The sequence below is a fragment of the Physella acuta genome, unplaced genomic scaffold (genome assembly GCF_028476545.2).
Source record: "Physella acuta isolate Inbredline_101_S28 unplaced genomic scaffold, ASM2847654v3 ptg000813l, whole genome shotgun sequence".
NCBI lineage: Eukaryota > Metazoa > Mollusca > Gastropoda > Physidae > Physella > Physella acuta.
The window spans coordinates 302,200-325,404 of record NW_026732331.1 but is presented as its reverse complement, the minus strand read 5'-3'; the positions used below and the strand labels follow the sequence as shown (position 1 = coordinate 325,404).

Below are 23,205 nucleotides of genomic sequence, written 5' to 3'. Positions count from 1 at the left end.
TTAAGTACTTTTAGCACTGGGCTCTTCTTTCATGGTTTCACTGTTACATTTTTTTTTATCTTAGTTAAAAAAAGAACTGAACAATTTTGGTCCAGAATTTTTTGATGAAATCGAAGACCTCAAGTATAACTACAAACAAAGTGTACAGAAGAATATTTTAATGGAGGAGAAACTCAAGCAAGTAGCGCAGCAATTTGGTGTGTCCATCAACATTCCTGATGTATTATAATACAATAATTTGATAAACATAACATATTGGCGCTTGAATTTTATTACTGTTAGACTTATTGTATCCATATGCCAGCATTTTATTTCCATTTCTAGTTTACGTATATTATATTTTATATTTGGTTTACTTTTTTCATCTATCAGTTTGCTGTTTCTTATTGAGACTGGCTTTGTTTTCTCTCATAGTTAATTCCTTTGTCTAAATAGTTTTGTTTTTTGCCTACAACTGCCATTATTGTCAGTCATTTTCAAAGGCTATGATGTACATATAGTTTCATTCTTTAGACCCCCTTGGAGATGTTCATGTTTATTATATTGTTAAAACGCCATTAACTGATTGTTGTTTTTTTTTATATTAATCAAATAGAATCCATTGTTTAAATAGTTACTGTTAAAATGTCTGATGATATTCACAAAATTCTGTGAAAGTAGTCTGTGATATATTTCATGCATTATTTGTATTGTAATTACTATAAAATGTTTGAAATATTTAATATTATTGCCTTGAGATAAGATATAAATGCATAGACATACCAATAGGAATAGTCACGAAGCTACCGTTTTAATCTAGTCTATTTTATTTGATATACAATATATTCATTCACTGTTCAATAGTTACTACTGCTTCTAGTTTTCCTTTTTGAAGGACATAAAAGAAAAATATTTTTTATGTAAATCTTTTCTCACTTGCCCACTTGATGTATTGTTCAGATTCACTTTCATTCTGTCTGTGTTTGGCTTGTTCAGTAAACATGTGGCTTATGTGACTATTTAAATGGCTATGTATAAAGAAAAACATAATACTTTATCAAAATTTATAATGCAACAAATTTTCTGACCATGAGAGTTAAGATTACCTTTAAATTTTTTAATCATTTCACAAAAATCACATGTAACATTATGCCAAAGTATATACTTTTCTTTGGACCATCAGCTTTCTACTAAGTTCAATTAACTTTTTGGGTAATGTTCAAACTGATTTATTATTAATAACATTATACTGTTGAGAGAACAGTGTTTAAAATTTTACTTTTCATATTGGATTTGTTTACCTTCATTTTCTAACAACTTATTAGCCATATTTTTTTTCAAAATATCTGTTAAATTACAGTTGCGCTGTTCAATTCTCATAACACTTGAAAAATCCGTCCAAAACATTTACCTCTAATTCTTTTATCAGTTTGAAAAGATTACATAAACCATTTCCATGCAATTATAATCTATTTCATTGTCTGTAGTAGATTTTAAATCATTTGTCCACAATATTCTGAAATAAATAATTTTTGACACTTTATTTCCTAGTTTTTTCACTATATGAAGTTACTGCTGCAGTTGTGGTTAAAAAATGGGTTTTCCTAATTATAATATTTTAAGCTTTAATAATTTGAACATCAAATGAAGGGCGACACTTATAACATAAGACAAGTAAATTTTTATAATTTAATATCAAACGTACAAATGAAAGATTCAAAGCTTAATTTCATTCCTGTCATACAGATCTTATTTTAGTATGACAAGCTTCAGTAGAACAGCCCCCAAATTCAATTTCAAAGATGAAAGCAGGAACACAGAATATAGAAAAACACTGGTGATAAAGTATATCTATATATTTCCAATTATTAATTCCTTGCATTTTTTTTTCAAGTTGTAGAAAATTGTATGATCAGTTTTTCTTTTCACCATGAAATAAGCAAATTAAAAAGAGACTGGCAGTTAGCACACTCATATTATAAATAATTGATAGCAACTAAATAACTCAGTCAAACCTTTTTTCATTCTTGTACAAACGTAAGGAAAAAAAAAGAAAATTTTTATAATTATAATCAATAAAATAAGCACAGTAGAAACTGTCAGATATTCAAATGTAATCAAAGTTCAATGTAAAATCTGAGGAAAAAACTTTGCCAATTTTAGATTAACCATTAATGTCCCGTAACGCCCGCTGCCGCCCGACACCGTTAATGTCCCGTAACGCCCGCTGCCGCCCGCTTACAATACGCATAGAAAAATTAAATTTGTTTCATTAAAATTTGGCCTACAAATCCTAATTTTTAACTAAACAGGAAGTCGGATGATTTCAGCATCCTTTTCCTGTCTTCTAATTTCAATGGCGCTTTTGAAAGATAAAAAAATAATAGTTTCTTTCTATCTCGAAATTTGCGACTCATCTGTCGTATTTTTAGTAGATTTAATATTAAAAATAAAAAAAATTAATGCCTCTAAACGTATCTAGGCATGTATTTTATGAATTATATATGTTAAACATAACCAAATTGATATTTAACTGTTAAATTCGATGCATAGTTGTTTAGACAAAAATAAATAAAGTTGACTACCGAAAATGACCTGTTTTGAATTTTCTCCGACATTTTTTATTTTTATACTGTACTTTTACCGAATATAATATATTCTATTTAATACTGTTGGAAAGCCAGGTTTATTCCCAACATTAAGCAGTAGTTTTTATCTTAATTTTCAATTTCATTTAGACAAAAACAAATATTTTGTGAAACTATTCACTTGATCATACAGAGTTATGCTCCTTACATTGGGCCATCATGGGTGGAGTTTTGGTAGAATGAATGGGACATTAATGGTTAACAGATTAAGTTATTTAGGCATTTCTTTAAATAAGAACTAAACAATCACATTTGTTCTTAGCACATGAATACACACACCAAGCCATTTGCACAAACAATACAAAATAATTAGTGGTGTCTGTGATCTGGTGCACGTTGGCGAGGTGCAGCCTTGATGATATTGTCCACCCTCATGATCATTTCAGCAGCCTCTGCTCCTGACATTAAAACCTGTCTCTTAACTTGATAGGATTCTGTGATACCAAGCTCTGCTACATCAGCTATTCTACCACGTTCCATGTCTGAAATGTTTTAATTAACCATTTTAAATTTACTTTAAAATCAGTCTTTTTTTTTTAAAAGGGGTAATGAGAATGAAAGTCCAACTTACCGAGTCCAATAGTGTGTTTGCCATTTGTGTGTGCAGCTCTTAACTGTGATATCAGATCTGCACTATCATAGCCTCCATTATCTGCAATGATAGTTGGTAGCTGAAAGCAAAAAAGATTAATCAAGCGTTGATATTATCGTACTTCACATTTATTTATACATGGCACTTTATTTATTGTGTGAAATAGCACAAACAAGAAAATTATAAGTTACCTAACCAGAAAAATAATGCATGGCCAGTAATTAAAAAAGGGAGTTTTACTCCTCTTAATGCTAAAGATAGTATGTACTTACTTGTCGTAGGGCTTTGGCAAATGCTTCCATCGCTACAGCTTCTTTTCCTGGTGTTTTAGCTGCTAACTTACTAACTGCATCAGCCATTAACATCTCAGAGCAACCTGATGGTAAAGCATGTTTAGATCAGTTTTAACTATTTCAAAAATGAATATTATTTTTTTTACAAAATCTTTTTAAAAAATTAAATTAGGATAACCTAAATAAATTTACCTCCACCATAAACTGTTCGGGTTTCCTTCACAGTTTGTGACAGCACACAAAGAGCATCATGAAGTGATCTCTCAGCTTCATCAAGAATTTGTTGAGTAGCACCACGTAAAACAATTGTGCAAGCCTCCCCTAATGCCACGCCTGGCAAATGAAATAAATAGTGTAAGAAATTTGGTCTTTCATAAAAAATGGTATAGTTTCTCTTAAGATAAATTACAAAACTCACCAGAAAATTTAAGTAACTTGTCTTCTCCAATCATTACTTCTTCAATAAGATCACAAGTACCAAGTTTGGCTTTTTCCGGACAATCAAAGGTTGAAACTATCTCACCACCTAAAATTAAAAATATGTTAGCCAGGTTAATTTTAAGGCTGATCTGTTTCACTGTTTATTTCATGAGATCAATGTTTACTTTTAATTATATTACCTGCCATTAATTATTTAATTAGACCAATATGTTAAAAATTATATACCTTACCTGTCACTAGAGCAAGTCTTTCAACACCTTCAAAATCTGCATGCTCAATGGAAATGACACCAGCATCAGAAAACAGTTGCTCAGGATAATTGTAAATGAGTTGCCTTGAAATAGTAAAATAGCCACTTATTACATTAGTTTAATCATGAATTATATAAATCTATTCCTACAAGGAGCTAATTTTCAAACTGACTGATATATTATAGAATTTTTTTTTTAAATGGTCACTTTACTACCTGTTGATGAATACATTGCATCCATGCTTAAGAATTTTTTCAACCTTGGCCTTCATCTTTTCCTTTTCTGCCAACTCAAGTTGAGCTACTTTAGAAACAGCATCCACCCTAACTCTTGATCCAAAGACCTAGTGGTAGATCAATGCAATAGAATGTTTAATCATGTCTTAAGAAGTGTACAGTTGTGTAAGTAACTGATTAATAATGAAAAGACATGCACTAGAGTGTATTTCTTCAGACATTAGAACCTGAGATAAATTACCTTTATCTTGTCTGTGTCCATAGGTGTGTTAGCTATTAAAATTTTGGCATTCTCCAGACGTTTAGGCTGGTTAACTCCAATCTTCTTGTCCAGCAGGAAACCTACATAAAATATTCAGATCATTCAATTAATCGGAACAAAATTTTAGGAATACATTTGTAAGTACTGACCAATGATATGGTTCAATGTATTTTAATAACAGTGACATTAGTTAGCCCTTACCTTGATCAAGATAGGAATCTGATAGATTTCCACCCAACTTTTTAATAATTTGAATAGCATCAAGATTACCACTGTTCTGTTTAAACAAACGAGACGAAAATTATTTTTACAAAATAAAAAAAAAGTTAAGAAAGTGCAATAGTTGACCAACTAAAAATACCCTCCAACCAAACACAATCAAAAGTTACCTTTAATCTCAACACAGAATCTACTGCCAACTTTGAAAACATATCTTTATGCTGGGTTAAGATTTTGGAGCTCAGTGTTGTTCTAGCTATGTTCATCAAATCTTCACGAAATTTAACAGCATCTTTTCTAAGATACAAATTTTAAAATCTTGTTAGTCAGAATTGGCTACCCGTAAGAATAATTTTTTCTTTAATTCAAAAGGAAAGATGTTTAATACTAACCCATTATCATTAGCATGATCAGTTAAAGCTTTTCTTGCTACATCCACAGATTTTCTCCATCCAGAGATAACAGTTTGTGGATGAATTTTTTGGGAAATTAAATTTTCAGCTTCCTGAAAAATAAGTGATTGCAAAATTAATAATCATTAAGTAAGGTGCATTGTTGTTTATAACAAAAAATCAGAAACCAATGAACCATGTCCCTAAATATCACCCGTTTTTGTGACCTAGGGAAATGAAAGGATAAGTGGTCAGCACTATGCCCAGAATTTATACTTTCCATAGCTCTCTACCACTAGGCCACTCCCCCCATAAAATAAAGCATTCTAATATCAAATACCTTCAAAAGTTCACATGCTAACACAACAACAGATGTTGTTCCATCACCAACTTCATCATCTTGAACTTTTGAGATATCTGTAATTTTTAAATGATTCAGGAATGAAATTACAAAAACATTTGTACAATAAAATAAAAGCAGAAAACAATATAAAGATAAGTTAAAATTCTTCCCAACTACACAACACCTTACACAAAAGTCAGTTCAGTCTAAATGCAAGACTAAGAATACTAACCAACTAGCACTTTGGCAGCTGGGTTATCTACTCCAATAGATTTTAGTATAGTGGCCCCATCGTTAGTTACTTGAATAGTCTCATTGTTGGAGCTTGTTTGCAATATCTTGTCCTAAAAACAGCAAGGTTTTTTTTTATCCAGGTAACTGCAGTAACTAAATATCAACTTGGTGGTTATCAGTATGCTAAAATAAGTATAATGTTCTAATTTGAAAATACAATGCTTACCATTCCTTTTGGTCCTAAAGTGCTTTTGACTAAATCTCCAATAGCTATGGCACCAACAAATGATGACTAGAGGGTAGAAATGGTTAAAAATACATTTTAAAAGCTGTTCAAAAGATTTTTTATAAATAGTTTGACTATATATGTATATTATGTGTGTGTGTGTGGTAAAAGTGTGTGTGTGTATATGTGTATAGTGTGTGTGTGTGTATATAGCCTATATATAAAGGCATAATGACAAAGTAATACCATTCTTGCTGTCTCTGATTTCTCCTCCTCTGCTCCATACCTCAAGATCTGCACTGGATTTAGTGAAACCTGTAAAAAAAAATAATGGTTAGCAATATTTTCCTGTTACTAAGTACTACACATTTTATGCACCCAAACAGCAAATAACTAAGGAGTTTTACAGGGGTTTTTATTTTTATGGGGGATAAAAATAATTTCCTATGAAAAGTTTTTAAGTGATTAAAAAACCTGAGCTTGTTTGTAATATTATATTAAAATTACAGGATGCACGGATTTAAGTGAATCTTGAAATTCAATTATTTAAAATTCATTGGATCACTGATTGCAATTTTTTTTACCAGTTTAGGATTTTTTCCCATTTTCATGAGGTTTACATGAATATTAAAGACTATTTAAAAACGATTTGCCTAGATTTATTGTTAGAGTGGTTGTAACACGCTTTTTTTTAAAAAAAAAAGTTGGGGGGGGGGGGGTTAGAAAAGAACCCCAACTCAATCTATTTCATGTTATTTCTAATAGAAAAATGTAAGTGATTAGGCCCTGACGAATAGCAGTAACCAAATTTCAGTAGGCACAGGCTAACAGCCTTTTATTTTGTTAAACTTACACTACTTCACTGCTTTTGACTACATTAATCACTTTAAAACCTCTTTCAGCTTCTTAATAGCCAACATGTCTCTAAAGACGATTTAGGTTTTTAAACTATTTATCATCGCCTCAGAATATTAACATTAGTGTTATTAGAATAAAAAATGCCAGGACATGTCTGTAGAATATTAACATTAGTGTTAATAGAATAAAGAATGCCAGGACATGTCTGTGCTTGCGTGGTCATGAACTTAACACATCTAGATCTACCTAAGTCTCACTGTGAGTGCAACCTTGAGTAGCAGGCAAAACTGAGTAAAATAAATGCTAATGAGAACTGTGTACATCTTGGAAGATTTATGGGTGGATTTTTTATACCAGTGTCCGATAATAGCACATAGTATCTTCTTTCAAAAAGGTTGTTAGTTGTTAGGTTTGTGGTAGTTAAATACACATGACTTGCAAATGGCTAATGTCAATGTTAACCCTAGTCCTACCATACAGCTAACCGTAATTTCAAACCTTAAAACTGCTCTTGAGAGTAGAAGATTACTGACAACCTAACACAAAGAATATAGGCGAACATCTGTATCCAGTATTCTCAATCATCATATTTCTGTTTCATACATTGAATGGTTCTCAATTTTCATAACCGTTAGAACCCACATTATGGCTATTTTTGTCCAAGTCATGAATCTCCATGCCCTGACAGACCGATTAAACGGTCTGAGTCACCTTACCCCAGATCGACTGTGTATATAAAAACGCTAAATTTTAAAAGTATGTAGGCTAACAAGTACTAACACGACTTCAAGTTCCTGTCATCGATGCCCCACAAACTAAATTTTGTGTTCTGTTTTTTAATTGCATTTTACCATAAGACCTTAAAAAATTCCAACAATCTGCATTTCTATCAATGTCCGCACCCTACCTAAGTCTGAGCGAAGGGTCTATCTACTAAAAGGACTGCCATACTAAGTCCAAGTATTGGTGACAATTCATGTAAGCTACACGTTAATTAAATTAACTTTTTTTAAAATTGAGTCTTTTGTGTGTACATTGAGCTCAGGTGTTCAGTGGCAAGGGGTTTTAGGGTCAGGAGCTAGATATCTAGATCTATAGGTTCAAATGTTTTATTATTAATGTAATGTGATTTTAATTTCAAACTAAATCAAACTGTCAAACAGCAACAATGTAGATTATGAGCCATAGGCAGGATTTTTATGCAATGACAATCGATAAAACTGGTTGGTTAATTTCAATTAATTTTAAGTTAGATTAGAATTAGATCTAGAAAAAGATCTACTTCTAGATCCTAGAACGTAGATCTCGATTCTAGACCTAGAAATCTAGATATTGATTCTAGATCTATAGTTTAGAATAGATGTCTCTAAAAGAAAGAATGTGGAATACCGATTGTCGGATTGTGGATACCGGCAATTTCAGTGACTCGGTATGCGTAAGAAAACAGCTAAATAATGACTAGTCTAGATCTAGAAGGTAGAGAATCTAGATCATTCGATAGGTAGAGTGAAAAGAAACAACTAAAAAGATCAAATGGTTTTTCAAAACTAAACATTCTGTAGCTTAAAAAGTATGTTACCATGGTTAAAGATTAATATTCGGATTTCTCACGTTGCTTTTATCGTTGCTGTAAACTGCACAAGCAACGCTCATCCGGGCGGTATCGACTCGTAACGACTAAAGAATCAATACTAGTAGTCATATTGTACTACTAACAATTCATTAAGTGCATTAATAAAATATTCATAAATGTATTCTTATATTTGAATCTACATAAATCAACAGCAATATTTGGAGGGAAAATATGTACAATATTTGACTTTGCATAAAATATCTCTAATATACTATCTGAAGTATCGATTCTCATGTTTTGATTATAAAAATAATTGAGCCCACAATACTGGAATGTTCTATATTTGACAGGTCTATAGATATGGGGGGACGTTCTATTTCCGGATGTTTTGCTAGATAGGCTAAGTTAACCTAACCTTGAAATTTTTATAGATCTGGTCTTGAAAATATTATTTTTATACTTTAGTCTAAGTCAAATCATACAAAATTAATGAATGTCGAACACATAACGGCATGGAAAACATAAAAGCGAAATTGGGTATGCACACACCCAGAATGTTACTCGCAATTTTTATTAAATATAAAACAAAAAAACGAATGATTACAAAAATTGACTAATTATGTAGATCTAGATCTATCTAGGTCTAGATCTATATAGCTAAAGGTCGTAAAAACTGTTCTTATTCGCCTTTCTCTTTATTAACCTGACCTAAACAAATAATATATAGATCTATAAGCGGCGTAACCACTCAATTTTGTGGTCACATTTTGTGAACACTCAGGGGTAATCTTAAGTTGAACGCGATACTAGCGATAAAGCCGATATTTATCTTTCTTACATTTTATACTTGTCTAACATTAAATTCTTAAAATATCCATTTTGTTTTGCTATCGAAAATCATATAAGCAAGGCATTACACCTTCGCGTCATTACTAATAGACGATCTATAAATAGGCGTACGTTAAAAATAGCAATGACGGACGATCCGGTTTCCCAATGCTTGTGCAACAGCGCGATATTTGATAGATACAGATCTATATAAAATGAGAACTAGTCTACCCCAAGTAGTCAGTGTATTATCAAGAATATCTTTCAAAAAAAAACAGAAAACGCTATTTACACTTATTCTCAGAAATAAAATATTTCATACGGTCCATTCCAACGTGATTTCATTGTTTTTGAATTATACTCTCAAGGAAGTACTTAAAATCACAACAAGATCTGCATCCTAGGTCTAGATCTATATCCAGTGAATCCTGAGAAATATGACGACTTTTGACATAGTTTCTGATAACGTCAAACCTTCGACGCTGGGAGTGAAAGATGCTTTACGACTGTGTACAGATACAACAGATATTGACGTCATTATCGATCTGACCAAACACAGCAATCCGCTGGTAAGTGGTTCTTAATTTTAATGGCTCTCTCAAAGCTAGCATTTTCAAATAATGGATCGTTATACTTACCTTAGACTACGGAAATGTGGATACAGATGAAAAGACAAACCACAATTACAATTTACGACAAAACTGGTTTGTAAATGTAAATTTTTCACACAAAAATCATTGCAGGTGAGACAGAAGGCCTTGCGTGAAATGTGTCCTTGCCGTGTCAAGAAAGACATCTCAGACTTTTGGACGCGGGTCTTTGAGATGCTATCGGACTCAGAAGAAAACGTTAGGTGAGGTTTCAATATCATTTCCGTCTTTTCACCGGGCTGTCTAGATGTAACATAACTATGGGTTGATTTTGGGAGGTTTATTGAGGCATGTCACTCCCACAATTTAAACCATAGATAGGCCCCTATAAACCCCTTCCCATCCCACCCACACAAAAAAAAAATAAAAGCAACTCCTTAAAGACTAGAGCATTATATTGTTGTTGCGCATTGCTCTTCACAAGCATAGGGGTCATCCATTTATGACGTCCACAAAAATTTTGGATTTTAAACCAATCAGTGGACCAGATTTGACATTCTAAATTGTTTAGCAAAGCTGAACTCCTCTGGTTTTAACAGGCTAAAAGTATACACCACCTGCACCCTACTATATCAATATAGCACAACACTACCAGACGTTATCACGCCTTCATTTATGAATGCTTGTACATTAGTGTTATAAAGTCATCAGTATAGGTTGTAGAAGATTTAATGGTGATGATGACTGCAGTAAGAAGTTAAATATTTGGTGAGCTAGACACATAAACAGTTGATCACTTGACTATTCAAAATGAACACCAACACAAACTCATCTCAGCAACTTTATATCGTGGATGGTTTATTCTAGACACTCTGTTATAGCTGTAAAAACTAAGCAGGTGAGAAACTTGGTCGTCCACAGCGACTAGTCTACCACATCTTCCAACACAAAACACGTCTACGTCCTCACAAGCCTAACATTCAAATCTCTTAATTAAATCTCTCGGCTTCATCCTCGCCCTAAGGTAACCCAACCACGACAATAGCGCGATTAGCGGGGTGTTTAATCTGTGCATACATTAAATCTAACCTGTACGACCAGGGCATTACGACCTGTAATAACCTGGAGCATTTATTCTTAACTATTTAAACACCTTTAGGTCATTCGTTTTACAGCAACTAAGACTTATTTAACCTACAATTACGCTATTCAATAATATGGACATACCTATAAAATTAAAAGTAAAACCGTATTTTATCCCGATTCTCTATCCTGTGCTAATCCCAGTTATAACAATTAGCACATTACCGCACGTTGATCCCCATAATTAACGCCACAGATTACCATACATTTAAAAGTAGGCCTATATCGTTTCCCAATGGCGTAGCGAGGGCGGGTGTTACCCGGTGCGGCACTTAATGGTGTCACCCCCCAGAGGCGTAGCGACCCTTCCCGGCTCCCGGGGACAAACTTTCAATTTTCAATTTGCACCCCCCCCCCTCAAACTTTCGATTTGCACCCCCCACTCCACCCTTGTCGGGATTTGTCAAATTTGCTTTTAAAAGACTTTTTAACACTTAATTAAGTTTTTTTTAAAAACTTAATTAAGTGGAATTATCACTATTCTCTTTATATTTTGCTATTTTTTGCCTTGGTGTCACCCCCCACCCCCTAAATGGTGTCACCCGTTGCGGTCGTTTGCTTATCTCTTATTTTATTTTATTTAAACGTGTAACATACAAGTATTCATCGTCATTTCCCTTGTGTGCCCAGGACACATGACGCCACATAACGCTCGGGCAACTTTCTTGGTAGTTTCCCAAGATAGTCCTGCTCTTGTCAGTCTTTCTACAATGCGCCTGTGCTTCTCCCTTGCCTTTCCCTGTTTTCATTTTACGGCGTCCAGTTAAGTGCCATATCATCGGATCTCATTAAAATGTGACCCATCCATCACCATCTGTTTCCTATTAGTTCTGAAATTGCTTCTATTTCCATTTCTCCTATTAATCTGTCATTGACGAAGAAACTAACAATTAAATAAAATTTCGAAGAAAGCGTGTGTGCAATGTTTAAATTTTTGATAGAACTAAAACTGAACACGCCTATTGTCCATGTCAGGTACCAGGTCCTACACACACTGTGTGACGGAAGTCCAGAACATCTAGAACACGAGATCTCTGAGGCGTTGGAAGTTTTTAACAGAGACCCGAGTCCTAAAATTCGAAGGCAAGCTCACAGGGCCCTTACTGCATACAGGCGGACAGGAAAGTGGAACATCCTGTAGTCTTTGTTTCGATAAAAATAATTGTAACAAATCTGAACACTATATTGAACTATAACATGAGATCTGAGTCCAAGAATGAATAATAAAAAAAATGTGTTGCTTGTTTTTTGTAGATCAATTAAAAACAATTAAAATTTTACAGTATTTTTTTTAAATATTAACAATAACAAGAAAGCTAGTATATATAAAGGAACTTGCTGAATTTTAGTAGATAGTAGTGTAAGCCTACACATAAAGCTGGACTAACACATAGCAGTCAATCCATTGGTATTATCAATATCATTAAAGTAGTGGCTCCTAAATTACTGCAATTCTAAGCTTGTAACATCGTTTAAAGAATAACCAGGTATGTGTTATAAATAAACCGGGAGTGATCTCCCCTAAACTTTCTCGAATATTCTTATATAAAACAACAGAGGATGGGAACTCGGGATATAGTTATGACTAGCTGCATCCCGTGCTCCGCCACGGTAAATCTTTTTTAAATGTACCAACTTGGGAACAGAACAAAACTAAACACAACACAAACGAACGAACGAAAAAAAAACACAAAAGAAAAAACAAACACAACACTCATAACATAAACACAATTTAAATGAAATCATAAAGGCATATTGCTCACAGTCTAGCCCGTAGCGCCAAATCGCGCCCTTCCCGAGCGCCGCCGGACGCGTCTGACACAGTGAATGACTATAAAACAGAGGCGTAGCGACCCTTTCCGGCGCCCGGGGAAAAACTTTCAATTTGACCCTCCCTCAAACTTACGATTTGCACCCCCTCTCCTCAAAATTTCAATTTCCACCCCACCCCCTTAAACTTTCGATTTGCAACCCCCCCCCCCCCCCCCGTTCAGACTTTCGATTTGCACCACTTTTGATTTGAAAATCCCCCCCCTCCCCCTCAAACTTTCGATTTGCACCCTCCCTCCGCCGTCAAACTTCCGATTTCCACCCCCCCCCCCCGCACATTTTTTTAACCCACCTTGGCGCCCCCTTAGGTCGGCAACCGGGGACATATGTTCCCCCCCCCCCCCTCTCTACGCCTCTCCTATAAAACCCCCAGCAGTATTTAAAATATCCGTGTTTTACCTACCATATTATATCACTTTATCAATTCACGCATTTTTTTCCCAGTACTTTAAATTTTAAAAATGTACAATAGAGTTTCATAACTAAAACCATTTCGCACCAAATGAACGTGATGACGCGTCTATAATAGTGCTTAATAGTTGATTAAAAATTATAAGTAGTAAACATTACATTCAGTGAATAAAATAAATAAAAAATAGCCTTTTATCAATCAATGCTAATTATAATATTCCAACAATAATGTACTCTTACACGTCTGCATAATTTGCATTCACATTTTGCTAATTATATTATTCCAACAATTATTCCTTCTTGCAGATTCTGCATTCACATTTTTAGCGTGAGTTCAATTTATTTTTAAAATACCTCCCTTGGCAAAATTACTAAACAGTTTAATTAGTTTTTTCTAACCTACAGTTATTATGTTATAAAAATGTATCCACTTTTTTTAGGAATATTAACGAAAACGATATTTGACATTGATCCTTTTGATATGTTTTAGCAATGTGCGTGTATTTAATATTCTCTTTACGTTATGCAAAATTGTACAAACAGTGGAACTTATAAAATAGCTCTATGTCGTTATATAAACAGACCCTACTCTATTACTTATAATAAGACAATGCGATGCACTGCAAAGCACTAAATGGTGCGATGTTTACTTTTATGGTTCCAAAATCTATAGCGATGACGGACGGACGGAAGGAAGGAAGGAAGGACAGACACAGCCCGCTTATATTATAGACTAGCTGCATCCCGTGCTCCGCCACGGTAAAGCTTTTTTAATTGTACCAACTTGGGAACAGGACAAAACTAAACACAACACAAACGAACGCAAAAAAAAACACAAACGAAAAAACAAACACAACACTCATAACATAAACACAATTTAAATGCAATCATAAAGGCATATTGCTCACAGTCTAGCCCGTAGCGCCAAATCGCGCCCTTTCCGGTGATTTGCACCCCTTTCAAACTTTCGATTTGCACCCCTGTCCCCCCCCCCCCCCGCCCTTAAACTTTCGATTTCCACCACCCACCCCCCTCGCAAATTTTTTCCAACCTACTTTGGCGCCCCCTAAGGTTGGCACCCGGGGACATATGCCCCCCCCCCCCTCGCTACGCCTCTCCTATAAAACCCCTAGCTTGTCCGCAAACCGAAAGATAGAATAATAATTAGTAAACAGTATAAATAATAGGCAGTATTTAAAATATCCGTCTTTTACCTACAATATTTCACTTTATCCATTCACGCATTTTTTCCCAGTACTTTAAATTTTAAAAATTTACAATAGAGTTTCATAACTAAAACCATTGCGCACCGAATGAACGTGATGACGCGTCTATAATAGTGCTTAATAGTTGATTAAAAATTATAAGTAGTAAACATTACATTCAGTGAATAAAAAAAATAAAAAATAGCCTTTTATCAATCAATGCTAATTATAATATTCCAACAATAATGTACTTTTACACGTCTGCATAATTTGCATTCACATTTTGCTAATTATATTATTCCAACAATTATTCCGTCTTGCAGATTTTGCATTCACATTTTTAGCGTGAGTTCAATTTATTTTTAAAATACCTCCCTTGGCAAAATTACCAAACAGTTTAATTAGATTTTTCTAACCTACAGCTATTATGTTATTAAAATGTATCCACTTTCTCTAGGAATATTAACGAAAACGATATTTGACATTGATCCTTTTAATATGTTTTAGCAATGTGCATGTATTTAATATTCTCTTTACGTTATGCAAAATTGTACAAACAGTGGAAATTATAAAATAGCTCTATGTCGTTATATAAACAAACCCTACTCTAATTCTTATAATAAGACACTGCGGTGCACTGAAAAGCACAGCATGGAGCGTAGTTTACTTTTATAGTCCCAAAATCTATAGCGATGACGGACAGACACAGCCCGCTTATATTATAGACTAGCTGCATCCCGTGCTCCGCCACGGTAAATCTTTTTTAAATCTACCAACTTGGGAACAGAACAAAACTAAACACAACACAAACGAACGCAAAAAAAAAACAACGAAAAAACAAACACAACACTCATAACATAAACACAATTTAAATGCAATCATAAAGGCATTTTGCTCACAGTCTAGCCCGTAGCGCCAAAATCGCGCCCTTTCCGGTGATTTGCACCCCCCTCAAACTTTCGATTTGCACCCCTTCCCCCCCCCCCCCCCCGCCCTAAAACTTTCGATTTCCACCACCCCCCCTCGCAAATTTTTTCCAATGCACTTTGGCGCCCCCTAAGGTCGGCACCCGGGGACATATGCCCCCCCCCCCCCTCGCTACGCCTCTCCTATAAAACCCGAAAGATAGAATAATAATTAGAAAACAGTATAAATAATAGGCAGTATTTAAAATATCCGTGTTTTACCTACAATATTTCACTTTATCCATTCACGCATTTTTTTTCCAGTACTTTAAATTTAAAAAATTTACAATTGAGTTTCATAACTAAAACCATTGCGCACCTAATGAACGTGATGACGCGCCTATAATAGTGCTGAATAGTTGATTAAAAATTATAAGTAATAAACAGTAGGGCCTACATTCAGTGAATAAAATAAATAAAAGATTGCCTTTTATCAATCCATGCTAATTATAATTTTCTAACAATAATTTCCTCTTACACATCCGAATAATTTGCATTCACATTTTGCTGATTATATTATTGCAACACTAATTCCTTCTATGACGAACGTATATTTGCATTCACATTTTTTATTAGCGTGAGTTTAATGTATTTTTAAATTACCTCCTTTGTCAAAATTAGAAAAGAGTTAAATTAATTTGATTTTTCTACCCTACTGTTATTATGTTATTAAAATGTATCCACTTTTTCTAGGAGCCTAAACGAAAATGATATTTAACATTAATCTTTTTAATACGTTTTAGCAGTTTGCGTGTATTTAATATTTTCTTGACGTTATGCGAAAGAGTAAAAACCGTGGCAATTATAAAATAGCTCTATGCCGCTATATAAACAAACCCTACTCTAATACTTATAATAAGACACTGCGGTGCACTGAAAAAAACAGCATGGTGCGAATGTTTACTTTTATAGTCCCAAAATCTATAGCGATGACGGAAGGAAGGACTGACACACTACCAGCAGCGTTATATTATAGACTAGCTGTATCCCGTGCTCCGCCACGGTAAATCATTTTTAAATATACCAACTTTGGAACAGAACAAAACTAAACACAACACAAACGAACAAACGCAACAAAAAAACAACGAAAAAACGAACACAACACTCATAACATAAACACAATTTAAATGCAATCATAAAGGCATATTGCTCACAGTCTAGCCCGTAGCGCCAAATCGCGCCCTTTCCGAGTCCCGGCGGACGCGTCTGACACAGTGAATGACTACAAAACAGAGGCGTTGCGACCCTTTCCGGCGCCCGGGGACAAACTTTCGATTTGACCCTCCCTCAAACTTACGATTTGCAACCCCTCCCCTCAAAATTTCAATTTCCACCCATCCCCTCAGACTTTCGATTTGCACCACTTTTGATTTGAAATTCCCCCCGCTCAAACTTTTGATTTGCACCCCCTCAAACTTTCGATTTGCAACCTACCCCCCTCCCCCTCCCTAAAACTTTCGATTTCCACCCCCCCCCCCCTAGCTACGCCTCTCTTATAAAACCCCAGCTTGTCCGCAAACCGAAAGATAGAATAATAATAAATAATATACAATAAAAAATAGGCAATATCTATAATATCCGTGTTTACCTACTATATATCACTTTATCAATTCACGCATTTTTTTCCCAGTATTTTAATTTTAAAAATTTACAATTGAGTTTCATAACTAAAACCATTGCGCACCCAATGTCTATAATGGTGCGGAATAGTTGATTAAAAATTATAATTAGTAAACAGTACATTCAGTGAATAAAAAGAAATAAAAGATAGCCTTTTATCAATCAATGTGCTAATAATAATATTCCAACAATAATGTACTCTTACACGTCAGCATAATTTGCATTCACATTTTGCTAATTATATTATTCCAACAATTATTCCGTCTTGCAGATTTTGCATTCACATTTTTAGCGTGAGTTCAATTTATCTTTGAATTACCTCCATTGGCAAAATTACTAAGCAGTTTAATTAGATTTTTCTACCCTACTGTTATTATGTTAATAAAATGTATCCACTTTTTCTGGGAATATTAAAAAAAACTATATTTGACATTGATCCTTTTAATATGTTTTAGCAATGTGCGTGTATTTAATATTCTCTTTACGTTATGCAAAATTGTACAAACAGTGGAAATTATAAAATAGCTCTATGCCGCTATATAAACAAACCCTACTCTAATACTTATAATAAGACACTGCGGTGCACTGAAAAGCACAGCATGGTGCGAATGTTTACTTTTATGGTTCCAAAAGCTATAGCGATGACAGAAGGAAGGAAGGACTGACACACGCTCAGCCCGCTTATATTATAGACTAGCTGCATCCCGTGCTCCGCCACGGTAAATCTTTTTTAAATGTACCAACTTTGGAACAGAACAAAACAAACAAAAACATAACACAAACACAAACAAAACACAACCACAACACAACACAACCAAAACACAACAAAACAAACAAAAACATAACACAAACACAAACAAAACACAATCACAACACAACACAACCACAACACAACCACAAACACAACCACAACACAACCACAACATAACCACAACACAACCACAACACAACACAACCACAACACAACCACAACATAACACAACCACAACACAACCACAATACAACCACAACACAACACAACCACAACACAACCACAACACAACCACAACCACAACACAACCACAACACAACACAACCACAACACAACCACAACACAACCACAACAATAGAATCACCAACGAACAACACGCTTTTATTAGGCATCCGCGCCCAGAGAGAGCCTTTCCAGCATTCTCTATACTATAATTCTAAATTTTCACCATCTGTTAACACCGAAAAACAAAAACAAAAAAATAGTGATTTTGAGAGATCATAGTCTAATTAGAAAATAGTGTAAATAATCTTAACATTTTTTCTATTTTACTTAACATATAATAATCAATGTGGAAGTAATAAAAAAAATTAACTTAATTTATTGAGAGTGAGTTGAACATTTAAAAAAAACATTTTCCCATACGTCCGCGCTCAGAGAGAGCCTTACCATTATTCTCAAAAAGTCTAATTTCACCATCTGTTTTCGTAACACCGAAAAACAAAAGCAAAAAGATAGTGATTTTAGAGAAATCATAGACTAATTAGAAAAAAATAATAAATAATATAAATAATCTTAACATTTTTCTCTTTTAATTATGAACATTAACATATACTAATCAATGCGGTAGTAATACAAAAAAGATTAACTTAAATTATTGTTGAGTTAAATATATTTTCAAATTACCTCCCTTGAAAAAAATTACCACAAAAAAAGTTGAATTAATTAGTTTTTTCGACCTACTTTTATGGAAATGTATCCATTTATTCTAGGAATATAAACTAAAATGATATTTGACATTGATCTTTTTAATATGTTTTAGCAATGTGCAAATATTTAATATTTTCATAACGTTATGCAAAAAAGTAAACACAGTGTCATTTATAAAATAGCTCTATGCCGCTATATAAACAAACCCTACTCTAATACTAATAATAAGACACTGCGGTGCACTGAAAAGCACAGCATGGTGCGTAGTTTACTTTTATAGTCCCAAAATCCATAGCGATGACGGAAGGAAGGAAGGACACGCTCAGCCCGCTTATATTATAGATTTTTAACCCATTTTAAATACATAAACTTTTTAAAATAAAATAGAACTTCATAGAAAAGAGTATTGCACACCAAGCGAACGCCGAATAAAGATGATCATAATGGTGCGCAATAGTATTAGTACTTTATAAATTTAGATGCGTTTTTGAGAAATCGGAAATAGCGTAAATGAGTACTTCCCGTCAACGGAAATTACTCAAAATTTTACAGAACGAAGAGAATTAGATCTTTTACTTACATGTGAAATTTCATTTATCTATCTGAAATAGTACTCAAGTTATAGGCTTTTGAAAAATTCAAAGTAGAAAAAGTACCACTTCCGGTTATCGGAAATCGCTCAAAAGTTGATACGGATCTACGATTTTGATAAAATACTTATATATGAAATTTCATCAACCTAGCTGTAACGGTACTCAAGTTATCGTGTTTACACAGACATACGGACAAGATTGCAAAATTATGTTTTTCCGTATCAGTGAGATGTAAAACGTCGAGATTTATCAAAAAAATCTCTTTTTTTTTTTTTTTTTTTTGCACGATTACAAGACTTTCTCTATACTTCATATATACGAGAAAGTAAAAAGGGGCTATAACAGCAAACTTAATATTCAATAATTTCTCTTAAATTGACTGATGCATTTCGTAAAATATATGACAATAATGTATTAAACATTGGGTTGACTTTAATGTCGGCAACTGATATGTAGATTTTGTCACTGTGCTACTTTCTCTATTGGTCCGAAGATGAGCAAAACACTAATGTCCTGCATGACTACCTCAATTTAATTTTTGAAAAATGAGTGCATCCCTGGAAGGGCTTGAATATAGTCAAACAGCAACGAGCTGCTCCGGCACCTTGTTGAATGTCGGCAACTCGCCTCACGACATTGCATAAAATTCCTTTCTCAGTCACGTGTTCGTGAGTGAGACATAACAAAACACCACGCACACACATCGTCTATGGGCGAAATCTCGATCAATTACCCTCGAGCATGCCTACAAGAATCCGCCCGGTTAGCTCAGTCGGTAGAGCATCAGACTTTTAATCTGAGGGTCAAGGGTTCAAGTCCCTTATCGGGCGACTTTATGTTTTCCTTTTTAGCTTTCTTTACGAAGCAACAGCAATTGCCTCTGTTGAAGTTAGTTTGAGAATGTGTTCTCTCTACCGCAAAACAGTGACACGCTTTTATTGCCAAGCTTTACTCAACTTTTTGTTCTCTCGTCGAACTGATTCTTCTGTCAATTACAGTGGAATGTGTCCTGGAGGTTTCATTACTCGGCGCGGACGAGACAGAAAGCATTGATGTTTTTAACGCTGCTCAAAGCCTGATACATTGAGAAAAAAAGGCTAGTCGCTTAGATTTTCATTAATGATTATTTAAATGCAGGTTCTTATTGCATCCTTAAACTGAGCATAACGGCCGAACCCAGGAGTCAGTCGTGCGGTATTGTAAGTGTAGTAAAGGACTCTACACTAGAACGACACGCTCTTAGTTTGTATTTGAATTTATATCATCGTTTATCGAATAACCATGTAGAATCAACATAACAATGACTCATTTCTCTTGAATTTTTCGAAGATGAGCAAAACACTGATGCCCTGCATTATCACCTCTGATTTGTTTTTAACAATGAAAAAAAAATAACATGAGCGTCCCTGGGTGGGCTTGAACCACCAACCTTTCGGTTAACAGCCGAACGCGCTAACCGATTGCGCCACAGAGACCACTGAGCTTAAGTAGCCCTTCATTAGTGGTATATTGCCGTGTACGCCTACCTAATGCATAACTGTATCGTGTTGGTCTCTGCGTTTTAAGTACAGGTGTCGTCCAAGTCAAAGGCTAATGTAATTGACGGCGTATGATATTTAGTGTTATGGATCAAGATAGCAACAAGATTATACCTAACACTTTGAATCTCAATGTCCCTACAAACGGAACGAAACGCAGCTCTATAAGCTAGCGACGTTTGATCTAAAGGGAGGGCACTCGGTAAATGTGTTGTTATTACCAAAAGGGGCCAAAAATAGTCACTTAGCGACGAGCTGCTCCGGCACCTTGTTGAATGTCGGCAACTCGCCTCACGACATTGCATAAAATTCCTTTCTCAGTCACGTGTTCGTGAGTGAGACATAACAAAACACCACGCACACACATCGTCTATTGGCGAAATCTCGATCAATTACCCTCGAGCATGCCTACGAGAATCCGCCCGGTTAGCTCAGTCGGTAGAGCATCAGACTTTTAATCTGAGGGTCAAGGGTTCAAGTCCCTTATCGGGCGACTTTATGTTTTTACTTTTTTAGCTTTCTTTACAAAGCAACAGCAATTGCCTCTGTTGAAGTTAGTTTAAGAATGTGTTCTCTCTACCGCAAAACAGTGACAGGCTTTTATTGCCAAGCTTTACTCAACTTTTTGTTCTCTCGTCGAACTGATTCTTCTGTCAATTACAGTGGAATGTGTCCTGGAGGTTTCATTACTCGGCGCGGACGAGACAGAAAGCATTGATGTTTTCAACGCTGCTCAAAGCCTGATACATTGAGACAAAATGGCTAGTCGCTTAGATTTTCATTAATGATTATTTAAATGCAGGTTCTTATTGCATCCTTAAACTGAGCATAATGGCCGCATCCAGGAGTCAGTCGTGCGGTATTGTAAGTGTAGTAAAGGACTCTACACTAGAACGACACGCTCTTAGTTTGTATTTGAATTTATATCATCGTTTATCGAATAACCATGTAGAATCAACATAACAATGACTCATTTCTCTTGAATTTTTCGAAGATGAGCAAAACACTGATGCCCTGCATTATCACCTCTGATTTGTTTTTAACAATGAAAAAAAAATAACATGAGCGTCCCTGGGTGGGCTTGAACCACCAACCTTTCGGTTAACAGCCGAACGCGCTAACCGATTGCGCCACAGAGACCACTGAGCCTAAGTAGCCCTTCATTAGTGGTATATTGCCGTGTACGCCTACCTAATGCATAACTGTATCGTGTTGGTCTCTGCGTTTTAAGTACAGGTGTCGTCCAAGTCAAAGGCTAATGTTATTGACGGCGTATGATATTTAGTGTTATGGATCAAGATAGCAACAAGATTATACCTAACACTTTGAATCTCAATGTCCCTACAAACGGAACGAAACGCAGCTCTATAAGCTAGCGACGTTTGATCTAAAGGGAGGGCACTCGGTAAATGTGTTGTTATTACCAAAAGGGGCCAAAAATAGTCACTTAGCGACGAGCTGCTCCGGCACCTTGTTGAATGTCGGCAACTCGCCTCACGACATTGCATAAAATTCCTTTCTCAGTCACGTGTTCGTGAGTGAGACATAACAAAACACCACGCACACACATCGTCTATGGGCGAAATCTCGATCAATTACCCTCGAGCATACCTACGAGAATCCGCCCGGTTAGCTCAGTCGGTAGAGCATCAGACTTTTAATCTGAGGGTCAAGGGTTCAAGTCCCTTATCGGGCGACTTTATGTTTTTATTTTTTTTAGCTTTCTTTACGAAGCAACAGCAATTGCCTCTGTTGAAGTTAGTTTAAGAATGTGTTCTCTCTACCGCAAAACAGTGACAGGCTTTTATTGCCAAGCTTTACTCGACTTTTTGTTCTCTCGTCGAACTGATTCTTCTGTCAATTACAGTGGAATGTGTCCTGGAGGTTTCATTACTCGGCGCGGACGAGACAGAAAGCATTGATGTTTTTAACGCTGCTCAAAGCCTGATACATTGAGAAAAAAAGGCTAGTCGCTTAGATTTTCATTAATGATTATTTAAATGCAGGTTCTTATTGCATCCTTAAACTGAGCATAACGGCCGAACCCAGGAGTCAGTCGTGCGGTATTGTAAGTGTAGTAAAGGACTCTACACTAGAACGACACGCTCTTAGTTTGTATTTGAATTTATATCATCGTTTATCGAATAACCATGTAGAATCAACATAACAATGACTCATTTCTCTTGAATTTTTCGAAGATGAGCAAAACACTGATGCCCTGCATTATCACCTCTGATTTGTTTTTAACAATGAA

General features: G+C 35.0%; 3 protein-coding genes and 5 non-coding genes across 8 annotated transcripts in view; 5 read left to right on the top strand and 3 right to left on the bottom strand.

The window, feature by feature from the left end:
* The window catches only part of LOC131951442 (centrosomal protein of 290 kDa), a 30,938-nt gene extending 29,428 nt beyond the window's left edge, over nt 1-1,510 (top strand). Inside the window, exon 58 of the mRNA XM_059313848.1 lies at nt 65-1,510. Coding sequence (XP_059169831.1) covers nt 65-229 — 165 coding nt within the window. The 3' untranslated portion in view covers nt 230-1,510. The remainder of the gene's footprint in view (nt 1-64) is intronic.
* A 135-nt stretch (nt 1,511-1,645) lies between these two features.
* Nucleotides 1,646-8,645, bottom strand: LOC131951441 (T-complex protein 1 subunit beta-like). The gene is made up of 17 exons (XM_059313847.1): nt 8,554-8,645; nt 6,363-6,431; nt 6,117-6,182; nt 5,889-6,000; nt 5,654-5,730; nt 5,314-5,426; nt 5,092-5,218; nt 4,904-4,979; nt 4,682-4,782; nt 4,420-4,547; nt 4,184-4,287; nt 3,931-4,038; nt 3,705-3,845; nt 3,492-3,595; nt 3,199-3,298; nt 2,831-3,109; nt 1,646-2,148 (listed from the first exon to the last, which is right to left on the bottom strand). The coding sequence occupies exons 1-16, from the start codon at nt 8,554-8,556 to the stop codon at nt 2,937-2,939; spliced, it is 1,602 nt and encodes a 533-aa protein (XP_059169830.1). The 5' UTR covers nt 8,557-8,645; the 3' UTR covers nt 1,646-2,148; nt 2,831-2,936.
* A 920-nt stretch (nt 8,646-9,565) lies between these two features.
* LOC131951467 (uncharacterized) lies at nt 9,566-12,521 on the top strand. Its single transcript, XM_059313887.1, has 3 exons — nt 9,566-9,944; nt 10,119-10,228; nt 12,084-12,521. The coding sequence occupies exons 1-3, from the start codon at nt 9,813-9,815 to the stop codon at nt 12,247-12,249; spliced, it is 408 nt and encodes a 135-aa protein (XP_059169870.1). The 5' UTR covers nt 9,566-9,812; the 3' UTR covers nt 12,250-12,521.
* Nucleotides 12,522-20,170: 7,649 nt separating this feature from the next.
* Nucleotides 20,171-20,243, top strand: Trnak-uuu (transfer RNA lysine (anticodon UUU)). The gene has a single exon. It is a non-coding gene; the product is annotated as a tRNA-Lys (tRNA).
* A 571-nt stretch (nt 20,244-20,814) lies between these two features.
* On the bottom strand, nt 20,815-20,888 carry Trnan-guu (transfer RNA asparagine (anticodon GUU)). The gene has a single exon. It is a non-coding gene; the product is annotated as a tRNA-Asn (tRNA).
* A 483-nt stretch (nt 20,889-21,371) lies between these two features.
* Nucleotides 21,372-21,444, top strand: Trnak-uuu (transfer RNA lysine (anticodon UUU)). The gene has a single exon. It is a non-coding gene; the product is annotated as a tRNA-Lys (tRNA).
* Nucleotides 21,445-22,017: 573 nt separating this feature from the next.
* Nucleotides 22,018-22,091, bottom strand: Trnan-guu (transfer RNA asparagine (anticodon GUU)). Its single transcript has one exon. It is a non-coding gene; the product is annotated as a tRNA-Asn (tRNA).
* A 483-nt stretch (nt 22,092-22,574) lies between these two features.
* Trnak-uuu (transfer RNA lysine (anticodon UUU)) lies at nt 22,575-22,647 on the top strand. Its single transcript has one exon. It is a non-coding gene; the product is annotated as a tRNA-Lys (tRNA).
* The last annotated feature ends 558 nt before the right edge of the window (nt 22,648-23,205 follow it).

Coding starts and splice junctions, on each gene's coding strand:
- LOC131951467 (XM_059313887.1), top strand. CDS start 9,813: ATGACGACTTTTGACATAGTTTCTGATAACGTCAAACCTTCGACGCTG. Junction 9,945..10,118: donor CCAAACACAGCAATCCGCTG/GTAAGTGGTTCT, acceptor AAATCATTGCAG/GTGAGACAGAAGGCCTTGCG. Junction 10,229..12,083: donor GACTCAGAAGAAAACGTTAG/GTGAGGTTTCAA, acceptor TGTCCATGTCAG/GTACCAGGTCCTACACACAC.
- LOC131951441 (XM_059313847.1), bottom strand. Junction 6,001..6,116: donor CTTTAGGACCAAAAGGAATG/GTAAGCATTGTA, acceptor TGCTGTTTTTAG/GACAAGATATTGCAAACAAG. Junction 4,980..5,091: donor ATTCTGTGTTGAGATTAAAG/GTAACTTTTGAT, acceptor TTGTTTAAACAG/AACAGTGGTAATCTTGATGC.